This window comes from Neolamprologus brichardi, chromosome 5, assembly GCF_056152115.1.
Source record: "Neolamprologus brichardi isolate AB-2024 chromosome 5, ASM5615211v1, whole genome shotgun sequence".
Taxonomy (NCBI): Eukaryota; Metazoa; Chordata; class Actinopteri; order Cichliformes; family Cichlidae; genus Neolamprologus; species Neolamprologus brichardi.
In genome coordinates, this window is record NC_142108.1 from 841498 (window position 1) to 861829 (window position 20332).

The 20332-nt window shown below is 42.5% G+C and overlaps 1 protein-coding gene across 2 annotated transcripts; it reads left to right on the forward strand.

Moving 5' to 3' along the window:
* The first annotated feature begins 3037 nt into the window (after positions 1–3037).
* Positions 3038–14875, forward strand: si:dkey-156n14.3 (zinc finger protein ZXDC). Of its 2 annotated transcripts, XM_006800217.3 has the most exons (10): positions 3038–5059; positions 5693–5845; positions 6369–6447; positions 7883–8013; positions 8160–8330; positions 8624–9408; positions 10671–10755; positions 10837–11009; positions 13932–14033; positions 14168–14875. In XM_006800217.3, the coding sequence occupies exons 1-10, from the start codon at positions 3070–3072 to the stop codon at positions 14252–14254; spliced, it is 3756 nt and encodes a 1251-aa protein (XP_006800280.1). In that variant the 5' UTR covers positions 3038–3069; the 3' UTR covers positions 14255–14875. The 2 variants fall into 2 exon arrangements, with proteins under 2 accessions (XP_006800280.1, XP_087696591.1); XM_087840465.1 differs by lacking the exons at positions 13932–14033; positions 14168–14875 and having other exon boundaries at positions 10837–11684.
* The last annotated feature ends 5457 nt before the right edge of the window (positions 14876–20332 follow it).

The following is a 20332-nucleotide window of genomic DNA, read 5'->3' on the forward strand; positions in this document are numbered from 1 at the left end:
ATTTTATGTGCTGGAATGTGCAGAAAATAGGTTTAAATGTTAAACAAATTTCTTCCAGTCAGAGAATGTTGCAGATAATTACATTTTTGCTTGATGCATAAAGTTAAAAGATTAAAACTAATAAAACAAGTTTTAAAAAGAGACTTTTCCATTTGATTACATTTTGTATGATGATTATGCAGAAAAAGTAGAATTGGACTGAAAGATCTATCACTTTATCACCTATTCAGGTTGTAAATCGTGTTTTTAAAAAGTAACTAAGTAACTAGGTAATTAATTACTTTTGAAAATAAGTAATCAGTAAAGTAACTGGATTACTTTTTGGGGGAAGTAATCAGTAATTAGTTACTGATTACTTTTTTCAAGTGACTTGACCAACACTGGTGAACAGCACTATGGCAAGAGTGAAAGGGAACGTTTACAAGACAGTAGTGAGACCGACTATGTGTGGTTTGGAGATGGTGAAGGTGAAGCTGGAGGAGGCCGCACTGAGGATGCTAAGATTTTCAGTGGGAGTGACCAGACCAAGAGTATAGAGAAGGACGGCTCAGGTAGAGTGTTTTGAAATGGTAAATGGCCTGTATTTGTATAGCGCTTTACTAGTCCCTAAGGACCCCAAAGCGCTTTACACATTCAGTCATCCACCCATTCACACACTGGTGATGGCAGCTACATTGTAGCCACAGCCACCCTGGGGTGCACTGACAGAGGCGAGGCTGCCGGACACTGGCACCACCGGGCCCTCTGACCACCACCAACTGGTCAGAGGGCACCAACTTTGGAGTCATAGTTAGCGAGGCAGGCTCAGATCATCTGGACTTGTGCAAAGAAGAGATAGTGGATATGGAGGAAATAAGAACACAGAGTGGATTAAGGGATGGAGGACACGCAGACAGTTGGTGTGACAGATTAGGACGCTGGGTATAGGGTGAGATGGAGACAAATGATCCACTGTGGCGAACATTAAAGGGAGCAGCTGAAAGAAGAGGAAAAAGATAGCAGTGACTTAACATGCTGTTTTATTTGTACTGTTCATTTTTTAAAAGGGAAAATAAACATTATTAGCCCAGTGGATGATTCTCAAATCTTGTCCCTTGATCAGAGTCTACATTACGTTTTAAACTAACATATTAAATGTGGGTTCTCTCCAGGTAGTCCGGCTTCCTCCCACAGTCCAAAGACGTGCAGTTACTGAGGTTAGGTTAAATGGGGATTCTAAATTACCCATAGGTATAAATATGAGTGAGAATGGTTGTCTGTCTCTCTGTATTAGCTCTGCAGCAGACTGGTGATCTGTCCAGTGTGTACCCCTCTATCACGCAATGATAGCTGGGATAAGCTCTAACCCCGAGCTAGCGTTGCCAAATTTTTAATTATCAAATAAGAGACACTCTGGTGTGCCAGAAGCACAATCCACAACCAGCTGGGTAGTGTAAATATGTGACCGTGCAGGTAACGGTCAATATACGTGACATTTAAGGTAGAATAAGGAACCAATTGAGTACATTCAGTGTTAAAAGAGAAGCTGTGAAGGTCTGAGATCAGCAGCTCTCTGAAAAACCAACTGAGGTAGTGTTTATGCTCCTATATAATGAAACTCTTATATGGATGATTAATCTCCTTGATTTTTTGTCTTTAAAAAGCTGCAACTTTCACATCATGTGGTACTTTAGACTTTGTACTTTTTTCAAAAGTTAATTTTGGAGTTTCTACAAACAGTAAACATACAGGATGATTTGTCTGTTGTCACTGGGTGGTGCTGAGGTCTGAGGGCAGCTTCTGTAATAACAACGAGAACAGAATCATCACAAAACATGAAATATAAAGTCTGTCCCTCAAATCTGAAAGTAAGTTCTGCTCTTACATTTTTTTCCAGTTCTACAGTTCTGCTAACAGCTGGCATATGAACTGCTTATTTTAAGAAAAGACAAAAAAAAAGACTAGCAGTTTATCCAGTATAATATTTACCTTTGAGTTATTGGTGCTTTTTAAATGTATTTAAATACAGTTTGAAACAGTCGGTGTGGTTTTGGAGCGTGGACCTCCTCTTAGCATCCCTGATCTATCTGCCATTGCAGACATATGCAAACTTCTCCATGATCGCAGCTGCCAGTCAAAGCGGTCACGATGACGTTATACCCCAATTTAACAGCATTATGTCAGTAATTAGAATCAAACTTATGAGAAAGGAGACCACTTGAACACAAATCAGCCTGATGAGAACTACTGATAATGAAATAAACCATGTTTGAGAAAATTTTATCTGAGTAGAACTTATTTTAGTTAGGACCCCCTTCTGCTAAGGGGGGTTTATGACCAGCCAGACACCAGGGGCCATTTTGGCTTCATTTTGGGGGCGATGTTAGGTCGTCCATGTGTGTCAAAAAACTAAAAAAATATACACAAATTGATCAGAACAGGTCTGTAATGTTTTCTCTTAGGAGAAAAATGTTGTTTTATACTGCTGCACTGCCACTTAGTGGGAGAAATACGAACTAAAAACTGTACCAAACTGGAAACGGGAATTTCCCAAGTTTTGGATTCACTTTTCAGTTAAAAATAAATAAATAAATAGTGTAGAATGGTTATCTTAAATGTATTATTGATAATAACTAATCCGCACAAATATCCAATACTACACTATCCACATCACAATTTCACTGTGGCATATTCTCGCTGCCTTCAGGTACTCCTCGTGGTTCAAACCATTACATTTAAGGGCAGCAGTATATATTGCACTTTTTGACCCAAAGACAATTGGTTGTCCCTCTGTTAATAGCAGACTGTAAGTTTAGCTATCAGCTGTGGCTTTATTCGTTTTCTTAAATATCAGCTTCTGTGCAGAAAACTGAAGAGAAGTTCTATCGACCTCGACAAAGCTTTGGTAGTTGCTAACAAACACCCGACTACCAAAGCTTGTTGGTTCCTCCACCCCTAAGTTGAAATTTCATTTCATTACTGCCCCTGAACGCAACACTAGGCCCACTGGAAACCGTGTAGTGGCTCCATGGATCATATCCATTTAGTAGGGCGGGCCTTTTTCCGTGTCGCTGCTACAGGGATACCAAGATGGAAATCCAGGGGCTTTCTGATGCCCAAAACATTCAGTCTCAACATGGCGCCCTACACAGAAGCATTTCGTCTCCACATCGATCGGCAACGGGGTCAATACCTCATTTTATTTCCAGCGAAAATGAAGCGGAAGTGCTGCTGGAGTCGCTTGAGCTACACAGCGACAACAACAACAACACTAGGCCGAGAACATCGCCGTTTCGCCTACTGGCGGAAAATGGCAGCGAGGTGGCTTGTTCGCCTGTCAGCGCACCGCAAACTACGCTTAAAAGCAATTTACCGGGTAACAGACCGGGCGTGGGATTTCATAACGTGAACCCGGAGAAGGAACACGAGCTCAGTGCCCTACTAGCTTCACAGGAGTTTGTCAAGACAGCCTGGAAATACGGATTAGAAAGCGGGGATGTTGTAATGCAAATGGCGCTGCCTCTCTTTGAAGGGGAAGAGGAACCGATGCCGCAGCGGCAACCAACGTTTCCAGTTTTACGGCAGCAGCGTGAGGACGGCTCCTGCAAACAGCCCTCAGTAGCCAGCCATAGCGCTGCGGCGCTGGGGAACTTGAGCACGGTAAACCTGGCGGAACAAACCACCCAGGAGTTTTATGTTCTTTTTAATGTCGTTCAAGACGAAGGCAGCGGCGAGACAAGTAAACAGCGCGATGTGCCTGAGGATGGCGATCAAATGAAAGGTAAAAAGCTGTGTTCCAAAGCAAGTCACTGTGGCCCCATGGAGGCTGGAAACCGCAGTAACGTTGTTTCATGTGAATCTAATGACACTTTGAACTGCCTCGATACACAGGGCTTGAAACCTGAGCATGTTTTCAATTTACTGAACGATAATCCCGCGGCGGGTAACGTTAAACAGACTGCCTACCACCCCACCGTCGAAGACGTTGTTTTGACAAACAAATATGGCGATAGGATTTGTGGCCAGATGTGTACCGAAAGCAACGAAGGTAAACTGGTCAGGGAGCTCTCGTCGCAGCCTCGCGTTGACGAGAGCAGTACCTTGATTTCAGGGACTGCGGGGATCGTGGAAGCCATGGATACATCGGACTTTGGTACAGATTCAGCGGGGCCGCAGGGCGGTACAAACCCGGTCACGGCCTCCACGAGTCCGCCTGCTAGCGAAACATTTTCCGGAACTATCACGATAAACAACCAAAGCATCATAGTGACTATTGAAAACGGGGTACTAACTCTTGCTGCCCCACCCGAGGGCTATGTACATAAGGAGGATGACATGGTTAGCTTAAAGGAGCACTTAGGAATGAAAGATCATGAAGATATTGTTCTCCTCAACTATGACAGTGGTACCAAATCGATCGGGAAGATCAGCACACTGGCAGTAGCCAGTTCCAGCCATCAGGAAGAGCCCACACCTGGTTTGTCTGTCAGCGACTCAGAGCTGGCTCTGGTGGATGACTGCTCCCTGTCAGAGCTAGGTACTTCACTGGACTCCTGTGCCAAGCAGGAGGCAGGGTCACTATGTGCAGTAACAGAAGCAGATATGGGCCCTCCTCCTCCCGAAGCCGCTGTAGCTGGCTGTGACAATGAAGAGTGTCACTCTGTACCAGTAATCAGGTCCAAGAAAGACACCGTGTCCACCTTTGACTGCCCAGAACCAGGCTGCCCCTCCACATTTGACACACGACAGAAACTCAAGGTTCACCTCCTAAACCATGCTGAGGACCCGCGTCCATATCAGTGCACCGTGGAAGGCTGCGGCTGGGCATTTGCCACCTCCTACAAGCTGAAGCGGCATCTCCAGTCCCACAACAAGCAGCGGCCACATACATGCCAGTTTGAAGGCTGCGGGCGGCGTTTTACCACCGTCTACAACCTCAAGGCTCACGTCAAAGTCCACGAGCAGGATAACGCCTTTGCCTGCGAGGTCTGCAACGAGAGGTTTCGCAGTGCCACCCGGCTCACCAACCATCAGAGGGTCCACTTTGAGCCACAGAGGCCTCACAAATGTGAATTTCCAGGTAACTCATACATCAAACTGTGAATTTTGTGCTTTTATGTAACCATTTGGAATTTCTAGCTTTTTATTCTGCACTTGGAATTGGCTGATGGGTACTCCACAACATCACTGCTATGATATGAAGCACTTTACCAGAAGGTTTGACGTGTTTTGAGCAACACAGGGCATTTACTTATTTCCTGCTACACATTTCTATTCATTTTCTGTGCTAGAATAGCTTTGCATGTCTTGCAGTTCAAAAATACTCCAAATTTATCTGATACTGGGACTCAGTATCAACCCCTGAAACGAGCTGTTTTAACTCCTACTGGTTTTAAACAAACTCTGTGGCTGCCCTACCTAAACAACCTTAAAGCAGCAAAGTTCCCAGATGACCATATTCTGGATCCCTTCAGACATCGTATATAACCAGTAGTAGAAAAAACTGTTTAAAGGTGAGTGTTAAAAGCAGTGTGAATCCTGAGCTTTTGTCTCACAAGAGTTAAATGCAGATGCACTGATCTATGTTCAGTATGAGGGTACATGATTATAACAGCTTCTGTTTAACAGAATATGATGAAAAAATATATACATATAAAATATGCCTTTATGGTACCGTTGGTGTCCTACATGTTTGTCTTTCTGTCCTTTGCAGGCTGTGAGAAAACCTTCATCACCTTCAGTGCTCTGTTCTCCCACAATCGCACTCACTTCAGAGAAACTGGCCACTTCATGTGCACCTACCCAGGCTGTGACAAGACCTATGATAAGGCCTGTCGTCTCAAGATCCACATGAGGAGTCACACGGGTAAATTGAGAGTAGATTTAAGGGTCGGTTCAGCTGGGCCTGTTGTTTTCTGTGGTTAATTTTTTTTAAAAAGCAGCATGTAGTCTACTAAATTAACTCTGGCTTATTCCTAATACATTTTTGTGAAGCAGTCAGCTGCAGTGCCGCAAAACACATTAGCTGTGATTGTTCTTCAGCACTAATGCAGAGAGTAAAAGTTCTTTCTGAGCTTGGAGCGACAAGTAAACCCGATGCTTTTGTGGGGAATATGTATAGCTGTAAGTTATTTAAAAAGGCCAAAATTGTGTTTTTTGTTTGTTTTTTATGAGCGTTGAATTAAATAGAAATCACAAACATAAGTGTGCATGTTGTCACTTTTAGTTCTTAGAAGGACAAAACCAATCAGCAGCTCTAGCGTTCCGAAAGAAAATCGGCCAAAAAAATCTCGATCCAGCTCACATGAAAAGATTTGTGAAGTGAGGATCCTTGCAGCAGCAGGTGTAGTGTAGCGTTAGGAATTAAACTTGTAACTTCCTTTCTCCAGGCGAGAGGCCGTTTGTCTGTGACTCCGAGGGCTGCGGCTGGTCTTTTACAAGCATGTCAAAGTTGCTCCGACATAAAAGGTGAGTGCTTATTAATTTATGCTTTGATCATGGTATAAAATAGTGGACACACTCCATTTGTGTGTAACTCACTGTTAGGAACTGCTGACACTGTATCTTTCTGCGACTGCAGATGGAAAATAGCTGATAGGTAGATCTGATGCAACGCAGCTTTTCCTTTTGTGTATTTTCTACATGTTCCTAAAGGCAATAAACAGAAACCTGAAGTAATGTTTTATAACATCAAACAAAGTTATCAAAGGAATAAAGGGACTGAATGTCTACATCGTGCGGTGAGAACAAACCTTGTTAGATAAGCTGACCATGTCAATTTTAGTTTTGTGTTCTTTGCATAAAAGTTTGAAAGAACAAGGTTATGAAAATGTGAAGTTTTCTCTGTAAAGGTCATCTAGTTGCAAGTCTTCTCTACAGTGTTGATACTCATTTAGTATGTTATGGTTTTATATCAAGTTATATAGAATAAAGCAGCGGTCTCCAACCTTTTTTGTGCCACGGACCGGTTTATGCCCGACAATATTTTCACAGACCGGCCTTTAAGGTGTCGCAGATAAATACAACAAAATAAAACTAGTACCGGTACCGAAAAAAACAAGATTTATTCATAACACACATGAAAAGACCCAGGAAAACCGAGTTAACGATAAAAACGATAACAAAATAACACTGAAAACCGATAAAAACCCTGAAAACTATACATTTCACACCTGAGCCTCAACTCTCACGGACCGGTACCGGTCCGAGGCCCAGGGGTTGGGGACCACTGGAATAAAGCACTATTATAATGTAGGATGTGGCTACCTTTTGATTGACAGGTGTTTCTCAGTGTGCTTGGTATACTTGGGCTGTCAGTCAGACCTCTCATCATATGCTTCTTTGGCTCCAAATACCCAAAACAGTCTTAGCAAAATGCCTAAATCAGTGGTTCTTAACCTGGGTTCGATCGAACCCTAGGGGTTCGGTGAGTCGGTCTCAGGGGTTCGGCAGAGCCTCCACCGTGACATGCACGGCTCATTTTGTGCACCAATAAAAAACATATCTATGTCTTGAATTTGAAAAAAATCATATTTTATTTTTCACTAAAGAGGGGTTCAGTGAATGCGCATATGAAACTGGTGGGGTTCGGTACCTCCAACAAGGTTAAGAACCACTGGCCTAAATCGAGCCTTGCGAAAAGCAGCATACACCCTCCTCTTCCGTGCTGTCTGTGGGAATGTTTTGCCACTACAGGAAGTGCGATTGCTGTTACATGCCTGTTTTTGTTTTAGTGAACTTGAGCTTGTCGCTGCAGTTCTGTTTTACTGGTGCAGTTTGACTTTGAAAGGCTTTGATTCCTTGTTAAGTTTAGCTTCAGTTTGATGCAACAAAATGTAAATGAAATTCTGTTTTTGTGCTATGACTTTTCTTACTTTGTTTTAAATGTGTGTGTGTGTATAAGGAAACATGATGATGATCGGCGCTTTGTCTGCTCAGAGGAGGGTTGTGGGAAGTCCTTCACCCGGGCCGAGCACCTCAAAGGACATAGTATTACCCATCTAGGCACTAAGCCTTTTCAGTGCCATGCAGAAGGTACAAACCTTTTATAAAGGAACAACAACAAAACTAATAATTTTCCACGAGACAAATCTTCACATTTTCTCCCTGAAATATTTACTTAAGACCAGCGTTTCATGGTGACTGATTTCAGTAACATGTGCCTCCTTTGTGTTTTTCAGGTTGTAATGCCAAGTTTTCAGCACGTAGCAGCCTCTACATCCACTCCAAAAAGCATAAGCAGGACGCCAGCACCCTGAGGACTCGCTGCCCTGTGGCCAACTGCTCCAAACACTTCTCGTCCCGCAGCAGCCTTAAGAGCCACATGCTCAAACATCACCACCTCAGTCCTGGTTAGTAATTGTTCTGCAGACTTAAAGTTCCTCAGCACTGTGCTGCATTTCAGTATGCGAGTCTCGTACTGTGTGTGGACATCTATACGCAGCCATCTCGATACACAAACCCTGTGTAACAGAAACGAACCTTACTGGAACGTGTTTGATAAAACATCTGTTTCCATGTGGGACGATGGATGGAAACCGTTCCTTCTTTCTTGTGTAACAGTTTTAATCTTTTATTCCACTTGCCGTTGTTCCTGAGATGTTCATTTTTAACTCAGGGTTTTTGTTTTCGTTTTCCTTCCCAGATGTTCTCAGTCAGATGGAGACCACACCAACCCTGACCCCCAGTAACGAGCTCGTTAGCTCCACACCTACCACGGTTGCTGGACCTGGTATTGCTGGGGGCGACCAGTTGACAAACCTGGACCTCAGCTCTCTGTTCTCTTCTGTGCCTGGAGGAACTGCACCCACTACAGGCATTGGAGTGGGAATCCCAGTTGGTGGGGGTACGTCGAATGGCCCATTCACAATGGACCTTTCCCTGGTCAGCTCTGGCATCCTGACCATCGACCCCTCTTCAGTGGGAACTACACTTGTTACCAGCACTAACACCACAATGGCCAAGGCTGTGGACCCTCTCATATTGGCAGCCAATGCCGACATGACCCCCCACCACAACCTGGAGGGAACGGCAAGTGACGTCCTGCGCCCACAAGGCACCCTTAACCTGGACGATGTGCAGACAGTTACCCCAGAGGCGCTGGGAACCCTCACTGCCCTTACTATGCAGGGTGCTGGTGCCACTGTGGACCCCACTCTGCAGCACCCACTCAGCTCGTCCAGCTCCTTGAGCGTGGAACCCACAGCCTCCCTGGCTGTAGCTCCCGTTGCCGAGCTCCTTGGCTCACCATCTAAGGTGGTGGAGGTGGGCGGCCAAGGAGGTGCTGGGACTCTGTTGGGTTGTGTGGAGGTGCTGGGACCCCAGGAGGGAGGAAAAGTGCTCACTCAGTTTGTCTTTCCTGGTCACAGCAGCAGCTTCAGCCCACAGAAAGATTCGGAACTCAGTTCTGTGTCACCGAGCAGTTTCCTGGTGAGCATAGATACTCACAGATTGAATAAACCAATCGAAACACAGCTGATACAGAAAATACATTTGCGACTTACAGGCATACAAGCTTTCCTCTTTATCTCGAAAGGTAACCGGTTGGGTGAGGACCCTGCTCACCTTTCTGTAACAAAACCAGAAAAGACTCATAGTTCAATGACATATAAAGTCTTTGATAATGAATTGTCAGTCTCCATTCTTTCATCTAGAAATGGAAATAATATAGCCATTGTCTCAGATGTTTTTCGTTTCTTTTCTTTCTTTGTTGTTTTTCAGTCTTCGGATCTTTGAATGAATGTCCTTTTTTATTTGACAATATGTTCTTCAGTGGTGGCACATATTTAACAAGATTAATCACAATCAGTAGAAAAAGTAGTCAACAGACAGATGATGAAAGGTGGTGCAAACTAGGGATGCAACGATACCAATTTTTTCAAACCGATACGATACCGATACTTGGATCTGAGTACTTGCCGATACAGAGTACAAAAACCGATACTTCTACCACACACACACACACACACACAAATGCAATGAATTGGAAGACAGGTTTTATTATATTCTCTGCCGATAAAAAATATCTTAATAAAAATGACCACAAAAAAATTTCAAGTGAAAAATAAGCACTTCTGTTAAATTATTGCAGAGTCTCCACATTGTAATTTAACAAAACACCACTGAACTATTGGCACTGTCTCGAGCTTTCAGAATAATAAATAAACACTTCTGTTTATTTATTATATTTCATATCGCAGCTCGAGTATGCTGAGAAGACGGTGCAATCCTATGTTTTCCACGACCGGCATTGGCTGGTCATCCAGAGCGATAAAATGAGTTATCGCTCTGTTATTTTAACTGCCCGTGGATTTTCTCTTGACATTTTTCTTCGCTTTTCCAAAACTTGAGTTAAAGTTGGCTGTTCCGGTCCACACTGCTGACATTTTGTTTAGCCTAGCTACAGCAGCCTCCAGTTTCTCTTTTTTTATCTGGAGCCGCCAGTCTCACTCGCCTAACCCTGTGCCTGTTTACCGCGGGATGTCCCCCTAGTGGCCAATCTAAAAACTACAACAGAAATGACAAGCCACCCTCTGATTAATGAAATAAGTTAGTATCGGTTCATGGTATCGGTTAACTTTTACGAGTATGAGTACACACACATTTTACAGTATCGGCCCGATACCCGATACCAGTATCGGTATCGGTGCATCCCTAGTGCAAACCTAACATGCTCCCATTTTGCTTGACAGGAGAGTGGGGGCTCGGCTAGGACTGACTACAGAGCCATCCAGCTGGCTAAGAAGAAGAAGCAGAGAGGCCCCTCGGCCTCCTCCGGTAACTTACTTTCTTTAGTTTCATGCTAGCCAAAGCTCCATTAACTGTTAGACTGACAAGACTTTCTTTTGACTTGTCCAGGGACTTCAAGCTCAAGTCAGAGAAAAGCTAAAGGAACAAAGGCTGCCACAGCTCCAGGACCACTCGCTCCCTCTGGGGCTCGCTATGGTGATGGAGCTGCAGTAGCAAATGGGGGCCTGACTCTCCGTGACCCCATCACCGGTGCCCAGTATGTCCAGATCCACCTGCTGCAGGTGAGATATGACAAGTTGGGGAAGGTGGCAAATCTGCCCTGGTCAGAAAACATAAAGCTGTTTAGACCAAACCGTGATACTTACGGTTCAAATAAGCTCGTGATTTGGATAACTCGCCACTGCTACTGTCTGGGCGCTTGCCTTTGTTTTAATGAGAATTTGGCTACGTTCACACTGCAGGCGAAAGCGCATCAAATACGATTTTTTTGACCCTATGCGACCCATATCCGTTCATGGTGTGACAGTGTGAACGCACAAATCCGATATTTTCAAATCCGATCTGAGTCACTTTCGTATGTGGTACTGAATCCGATACATATCTGATGTTTTAGAAAGCGACTGCTGTTTGAACAGTCAGGTCGCATTAAATCAGTCTTTTACGTCACTGACACAAGACAGACGCCAATTATCAGCGCCGGAGAAGACATCGCGAGCGCTTCCTGTCCATCCCGTGTAGGTGTTAGTGAAACTGTTGGGAAGACAACGTGAACATTTTATTTGTACTGTATAAAACAGATTCTGACAGAAATCTGCAACTATCCTTTGAAGCACCGCTCCTCTAAAACAGCAATAAGGATCATTATTAGGTTATTTACATTATTATGTAAATAACAAAATAACTTAAAGCAAAAATTGGGAAACGTGAAGTCCGAAGTCTTTATATTAACGGCCATCAGTCAAACAATATTGTTTGCTCTGGGTCTAAACAGAGCGCGTTGTGTGTGGCGTCTTCTTTTGCGCATGCGGCCGCTTTGAGCGTTCACACTAGAGCGCGTTTGCTGTCACATTTTATTTGTAGTGTGAACACGCAGATGAAAAAATCGGATTTGATCAAAAAATCTGAATTGAGCATTAAGACCTGCAGTGTGAACGTAGCCTTAGTTCCTAGAATTTTAATTCCTTCTCCTGCATTTTTACTGCACAGTGTGAAATTGACCTTTTGTGTACTGTGAAAATACTAGTTGCTATTTGGGAACTAAGAACAGAGTATAAGTGCAGAGCAACATCCCATAAGCTCATTAAAGTGCCAGTTTAACACTGGCTACAGGGAGTTGTTCTGTCTGAGGCTTGTTTTTACCATTTTATCAAATGTGTGCCATTAAAACCAGCTGTATTATTGTTTCCCATTACAATCAAGTACCAACTTATGTGCGTCGGGTCGTTTTATAGCAACGTGCCTGTACTTCCTGTGACATCATTTGTATGCCACACGAACAAAGGAGGATGACTGGCAATGGTATACCTGCTGGTGTCTGTGGGTTTTTGTCACATTTGGGGACCACCGTGCTGTTTTTGTGCAGCCTTGTCCCTCGTTGCCAGGTTTCAAAAATGGTGGTTTTTGATTTTCATGATGGAGACACTCATGACATTAAATAGCCAATCAGTGGCATGCAGTCTGATGACGTCACATTTTTAGATCACTTCATGACTAAAAAAAGTACCTGGTACCAGGTACTATCACCTAATGGAAAACCCTAAAAACCATGTCGAGCCAACCTGTGTAGGCCGTAATGGAACAGGGCTATATATGCCAGAAGCTACAAGGACATTGGTGGAAGTGAAACCCAATTCCTCAGCTCAGTATCAGGAAACACCTGAAGCAAAGGTCTCTGTGTGGCGGCCAAAGTGGAAGAAGTTGAATGATGTAAAATAACTCGAGAAAAGTGTAGAAACATTCTGCACAGACCTCATGAAAGTTGGTGCTGCTAGCACAGCTAATGCTAGCACAGCTAATGCTAGCACAGCTAATGCTACCCACACCCACACATAAAACACTATGGCCCTTTCTCAATTCTCAAGTACGCGAGTACGTACTCACGGACTCGCGATTTGTACAATTGGTACACCAGCGTACTTGATGATGTCACAGGTCCGGAGTTTTTACTGCCGTCCCCTCTTAATTTAACTGTGAGTAATATGTTATGAAGCTTGACTTTAATCACAGCCAAACCGGTTTACTCAGGAACAAATAAAACACTGAAATAAACCAAACATTAACATTTAGAAGTGATCTAAGTGACTTATAAATCATGTTTAACCTCAGTAGTGAAATCTCTATTAATAAAAATAGTGTACATGTACATACGTGTACATACCTTAATAAAAACAAGCAGGTGAGATGTTAAAACGCTTTTATTTTTATTTTAGTGGACACTCAATACAATAGACAGCTACTGGGGTTTGTTTAACCTGAGTAGCGAAAAGACCGCGGGGGGGGGGGGTTGAAAACGATGTGCCGGGAGTCTGCTGTTCTCGCCGGCTGTAATAATCCTCGACCTCGCTGTCTGCTATGGAGCTGGTGGGTCACAGACGTCTCCGAAAACGTCGGAGCGCGTTTGGAAATATATGATATCTTGGTAAATCGAGCAGATATTTGAAGTTTACACAGCTACATTCTCGCTTGAAAAGAACTTAAAAGTTTATTTTGTGACCCAGAAAGGGTAATATTTAAAAGTTTTTAGCCTCGTCCGCCATTGCCGCGTTTGAGTTTTGGACGAAATGCATTCTGGGATATTTAGCTGTACCAAGTCCACACAAGTCACCACCGATGCATGCTCCATAAAACGGGCGGAGCGAGAACACATCCGGGACTTTTTCGCGTTCTCGGCTTGATGCGTACTTTGAATTGGAACAGTACTTGGTCTCCGACTGATGACGTATCATGAGTACACGAGAACGCAAGTACGCACAAGTACGCACAAGTACGCATATTGAGAAAGGCCAAATGTTTAGTTTCAGAGTTCCAAGTGTGAAATCTCCGTTAATCTGATTTCTCTCCTGTCTGATCAACTGTAAATTAGTAAAAAATGAATAGAAACATCCAACTAGGGACTGTTTTTCTTTTCACTTACTTTTGTGCACTGAACAGCACACTAATGCACAGCGGTTGTTGGAGTGTCTAATCAATGTGTGAACACGCAGGATGACCCAGCCAGTGATGGAGACCTGGCCTTCCAGCTGAGCTCTCAGCCCTCCAGCTCCCACTCTCAGCTCACTGTTGACCTGCCTGTCAACATTTTACAGGTGGGAGTAATCTTTTGTCGTTAAAGAGACATTCGACTGCATTTGTGCTTTTCTGTGTTTGTCCTTTGTAATAGCCACAGATTAGTGACACTGTCAGCCTTTAGAGAACTGAGCTGTGATGCTTTTCTTCACAGGAGTCTTCGGTGATTACAGAGGACGACAATGGCTCTGACAACTCCCAGTTCACAGGAAGCACAATCAACCTTCAGGACTTGGAGTGACCACCTATGCTGCTGCGGGGTCAGAGGTCTATCAGCAGCTGGCCTCCATCCACAGTTTACATGAGATGATAGATTTCATCAAACAGTTGCCTCACCCTCGAAGGGCTTTTTGGACATGTGCTCCGTGGAGTTTGTGGAGGGGGGTGGTCATGACTCAGCAGATAATGCACCTTGAGAAGAAGAAAAGAGGATTCTTTGTTGGGAATGTTGTCGTATTATTTTAAGTCCAGTTTGTACCAAATTCAAAGCCTGCGAGCGCAGTCAGAGGCTGCTCCGTCCTCTGTGGGTGTTAACAGTAACGATGTCTGTTCCACAGTGCCACATTGCCACTCACATGCACACACAGTGCGCTGTTTATTCTCCAGTTGCCTTATGAACTCATGCTTCACGCTGTGCACGCCTCCACCGGCAGGTTACCTGTTTTACTTGTTGTTCTTTTCTCTTGTGTTTTCTTAGATTTATTTTTCTATGGCAGCAGTAATTCCATGTTGAAAACATGCCTGTCCATGCATTTGTATACATGAGTAACTCCCTTCTTATGATTTCAGTTTATTTATTAATAGCTACGGGTTTACAGAATGGCAGAGCCAAACGCAGAAGAATTAAAGACTCAAAGCACAATCAGAAGAGCGTGTGAAGTAGCAGTCATTTCACTTTGGTCGGTTAAATGTCACAAAGGGGAGATTCATTTAGTAAGGAAGTATCCCTTTACTGAATGTGTTAAGTCATAGCACTGGTAAAGCTGATCATCTCACAGAAGAAACCGAGTTTGGAGCGAGGACCAGTCGGCAGCAGATATGCAGAGTTTTAGAAAAGGCAAAAACAGAGGTTTAAAAATAGAGAGTGAGTAATGGAAGAAGTGCTGTCAATAACAAACTGCAAAGTTTGGTCACATGGGGTTTTTGTGCTATCATTTATTTTTAAATGTCCCATTTAGCCAATATAAACAGTGGCATATATAACTCCCTCTGTGCAGCTAACATTTAGTTACATTTATCTATGTAATCTATTTGAACTACCCAGTTAAACTGCGAGTAAATCTAGCTGGGAGCACATCCTCATTTAGATATGACAGCGTTTCTAGTAGGTAATGGCCGATGTCTTGAGCATGAATTGGGGAAGGCCTCAGAGGGGACTGGCCACAGATCCCCCTGTACTAATGAGAAGTGAATTAACTGGGGGAGGGGCATGAGTATGTACTGCTTGTAGTGCAGGGGGCCATATGGAGGTGTGGACCCGCTCTTGAAATTCAGATAAATGATCTCCGATTCTTGAAGGTCTGGATAATCTTTGATTTTCTCCTGAAATCAAACCAAGTTAAAGTGGCCTCAAACACCACAGACACATTTAACCACTGACACTGGCGGGAAAAAGGTTTGGGAATTTTACTAACCAAAAAGTGAAGCACATAATTCCCATAAAAATGTTCAAAAATACTCTAAAATGCAGCAACAGCACAAAGACGATAAGCAGGTGCAGTTCAGCCAGGACAGGCAAATGTGCAGTTACAGCTTCCCGTGTAGGAACACACCTAACATAAGGATGAATAAAGGGGTCACTCACTGTATCGTTTTAAAAGTGAATTCAAATCACATTTTCTTAGCTGGACCCAGCAGAGTCGCCAGGGCCTCATGGAAAAAACGAATCACTTTGGCCCGACCACGCCAGCCCTAAATCTATAACACTGGATCAAAATTCTGCTCAGATAAACACATTTTTTGACTTTTTAATTATGATTATATTCGATTTTTTATAACACTGATTGGTACCGTACACCAAATACAGTGGATGAAAGTAAATTAGAATTGTTTATAGGTGCAGTATTTTTTACTGCTTCAAGTTTTTGTCATAATGTATATTCAGATGTAACTTAAATAATCCTTTCGATATCAATCTTTAAACAAAGTATATCTAACCAAAGTATGTCTCTGTGCTGAGACCTAGTGGAACTCAAATAGTGATTACATGTTATGGTTTATGGTTTAATTATTTATATAGCACATTTAATTACATCAGGAGCATTGACCAAAGTGCTGTACAAGAATACAACATACATAATAAAATAACTTAGAGTATTGATAGCAAACACCAAATATGAATTAACCAATAACTCTCATGCTGTATTAAAAGCCAGTAAATAAAAATGCGTTTTAAGATAAGATTTAAAAAGATTGACAGTGGGAGCCTGTCTGATGTATAGGGCTAAATTATTCCACAGCTTGGGCGCTACGACTGCAAATGCTCGATGTTGACTAAAAGAACTCAAACACATTGTTTTCTGTTAGAAATGAAGTACCACCACTAACTCACTGCTATTGGCAGAAGGCTGGTTTTTACTGACGTGAACTGGCTTTTTACAGCACATTGTTGGGTGATCATCCTGCAACTGTGACATCCCAATAATTTACCTTGATTGGTAAATCCATATTATATCATATGGTGTGTAACTCCTGTCCTCCTCCCTGTTTAGGATTTCTGACTGTAGTAAAATTCCCTTCATCTATCACCTACTCCAGCAGAACTGAAGTAAAAATGTATCCTAAACTGTGTCATACAACAAAGGATATTACTAATGAAGACTGGTTATACAGAACCTTCAGCAAATATGGCGTCCTGCGTTCTTCACTCAGCGACAACTCAGCAATAAAACGTTTTTATTCCAGCAGTGTGATGTTCAGAGTTCAGCTGTGAGTTCAACTAATTGTTGTTAAAATTATAAATCTATTAGGAGGCTATGAATGAAATCGAAAATGCAGTTACAGTTAAAATTTATATGATCTGCATAGCTGTGTTTAATTATGTTGTTGGCTTTCATGAATGGCTGGATGGTCCATAGCAATGAATTATGGGACAGCGTTTTCTCCTCTCTTTTCATAAAGGATGGGCCAGTGTGTCATCTGCTAAAGAAAGCCATAAAGCAACCATTGGAACTCCTCTCCTCAATATTTAAAGAGTTGGAGCCGCTCTTACTATGGCTGCCATGCAGATACTTGGTCACATCTCCCACTGAGAAATCTTCCTGAGCAAAATACACTTTTGAAATGCACCCTGACTTTTTCCAGCCACGTGATCAGGACAGGTGTAGAGCCATCATCTTTCACCTGTGTGTAATGTATGTATAAATAATCCAGATTATGGGCAAGCATATATTAAAGAAAGCTGTTTAAAGTTATAAAAGTTGAAGATAACCAATCACTGTACCAGTGAATTAACATGCACAGACAATTTTCTTTTCAAAATGAATGTAGTTGTGACAGAACCGCGAGTATTAGGAGGTTTTTTTCTTCAGATCTCTTGTATAGTAATATTATCAGTGCTAGAGATTTAGACTGTTTTTATATTTAACCCATAAACCTTTGTATAGACTGTCCTCTCCTCATTTCTTAAGGGGACAAATATGTTGCAAATCATTTCTAGTTGATCTCTCTCTCCTTCCGTGCAGTCATGCAGTGCTTATTTACACCAGCAGATGGAGACCAAGTCATATGAAGCATCTCCGTGACTCCCACAGGGACAGCAAATCCCGTCATATAAGTCTCAGCTCTTCATAATCCGCAGTGATCTTTCAACCATTCTTCCAACACTTATGTATGAGGAGTATTGTCTTACCCGACCTAAATCTGCATGCAGATCAGTACACTAGCATAGCACGTGGAGTCAAAGACCTGAGTTGGAGATTTTCCCACTTAGGGCTCAAAATAAATATATTACAAAGCACATTGTTTCCTGAATCTAAATAAGTAATCTTCAGTGCCTAAATCTAACCAAGTAGTCTTGACTGCTTAAACCTAACCACATTTGAAGCAAGAGTAAAAAGTGCATGGGGGAAAGAGCTAAATAAAGTGCAGAATACAAAAGTCCAAACATGAGCCTAGCTGCCGTTTCTTAGATGACAAACATGCAACTTCTAGCTCTTAAAAACAGGAGCGGTGTCTCTTGGCAGTCATTACTGCCGCAACCAGTTTGTCAAGGCAAGAAACACCTTACATGTAACAGGAACACGGAGGTGGTATCTGCCAAAATGGGATAATGTTAAGCCCAAGAAACAGTTTCCAAGGTGCACATAGCGCACACAGCCCTTTCTGATTCACAGTGTGTCAAATACACGTATATAGTTTATAGTAACTACACCTAATCAAGAGGGAAAATCACGAGTTATTTCAAATATGGACTTTATTGTTCTTTAACGAGGAGTAATAATAAGTCTGTGCGGCTGGTGTATCAGCGCACACCCACACCAAAGTGCAGGCTACACAATTCTCTGTGACACATGTCACAGTATGGCAGTTTTATAGAATATACTGGTGCACCTATTGGAAGGTCCAAATTTAGCAAAAAATATGAACCCCTCAGTATTTCTAGGAATGGATTTATCTGGAGGCAGCATCTAATAGCTGTTAGTGATATTGCATTTTAGTTACTGAGTTTTGATAGCCATGCTTCACTGCTTTCTAGCTGATGCATAAGAAATAAAATACATGCACAAGATGACTTTGCTAGTTGAGGGCTCGTTAAGATAACTACCATTAGCAAATGTTGCTATTTGATGAGGGTCTAGATTTGAAACAGAAGGCTCACGGGTGCCATCTTAGTTGGTTTAATAAATTTTAGACAAACTAAGGTTTAGTAAAACAGACAATTGGACTATACAATATTACAATATTAATAATTTCTGGATTACATTGAGTCAGTGTTGGGGAGTAACGGAATACATGTACCGCCGTTACGTATTTAAAATACAAAATATGAGTAACTGTATTCCGTTACAGTTACCGTTTAAAAAGGTGGTATTTAGAATACAGTTACTTTGTTGAAATAAATGGATTACACTTCCCTGTTTCATATTGTGGCGGGTCAGGCCTGTTTGGGTTTTGTTTGACAGCTACGTTCTGTTGTTCCAGGCGGCAGCGTTATGGTTGCCATGGTTACAGGGTGACGCTCTCTCTCTGCGTGTTTCCTGGGTGAGAGAGGCTTTTTGTTGTTGTTGTGCTAAGCTAATAGGCAGAATGCTACAGGTATAGCTCTAAAGAATGTAGCATCATGGGCAGTGTAGTCCGTGCTGCAGGGACAATGGACTGCCATACCCGTTATGTGTCTGTGAGCGAGGGAGGGAGAAAAAGGAAAAGTAGAGCTGGAAGCATGTAAATATAATAATAACCACTGCAGGCAAGAAGAGAGCCTGACGAGCCCAGTTGTAAGTAAGCTATTAAGACTCGACTGTACACCGTGTTCGTGTTTTCCTCCAAAAACAATAAGTTCTGTTGGAGCAGCCTTTCAACGCCTCTCTCTGTCTCTGCTAGCAAAGTTGACCCAGACAACAAAGTAAAGCTAGTTTTCAGCTAGGAGCCCACCGTATTAGCCAGAGGTCCCTTTACTACGGTTCGGAGCTGCGGACCTTCAGTAACAGTAATAAATCACATTCATGTAGTTGTAAACAGCATGATAATATATTAAGTAATCCAAAGTATTCAGAATACGTTACTTTCATTGAGTAACGTAATACATTTTAAAAGTAACCTTCCCAACACTGCATTCAGTTATGTCAGTTCTAGGCTTCTGGTGTCGCTGGAATATGGAATTAATTAATATAGCTATAGCATAGCAAACATGGCATTCTCACCAGATGTCATGTTATCTCAGATGGTCCCGTCCCTCCCTGAGGCTGGTGCTGCCGGCGGTTCCTTCCTGTTAAAAGGGAGTTTTTCCTTCCTGCTGTTGCCAAAGTGCTTGCTCACAGGAGGTCATATGATTGTTGGGTTTTTCTCTGTATGTATTATTATAGGGTCTGCCTTACAATATAAAATGCCTTGAGGTGACTGTTGTTGTGATTTGGCACTGTAGAAATAAAATGAAATTGAATTGAATAGATGTTGGCAACAACCCATCCAAAGATGTCCATGAATGAAGTTATGTGTAATAATGAAAAATAAGAAGGTACTGAGCACACTTACTAAAATGTATTTAACACTTCATACAAAAGCCTTTGTTGGTGATGAGAGCTTGCAGTCATTCCACACCGTCTTCAAATCAAATCTTTAAGGCTCTCTTGCCTTTTCTATGAACTCTGACCTTTAGTTC

Bases quoted from the DNA above. Each gene is read 5' to 3' on its own strand.
- si:dkey-156n14.3 (XM_087840465.1), top strand. From the start codon at position 3,070: ATGGAAATCCAGGGGCTTTCTGATGCCCAAAACATTCAGTCTCAACAT. The intron at 8,014-8,159 runs GTACAAACCTTT...TGTGTTTTTCAG, and splicing joins TTTTCAGTGCCATGCAGAAG to GTTGTAATGCCAAGTTTTCA. The intron at 10,756-10,836 runs GTAACTTACTTT...TGACTTGTCCAG, and splicing joins AGGCCCCTCGGCCTCCTCCG to GGACTTCAAGCTCAAGTCAG.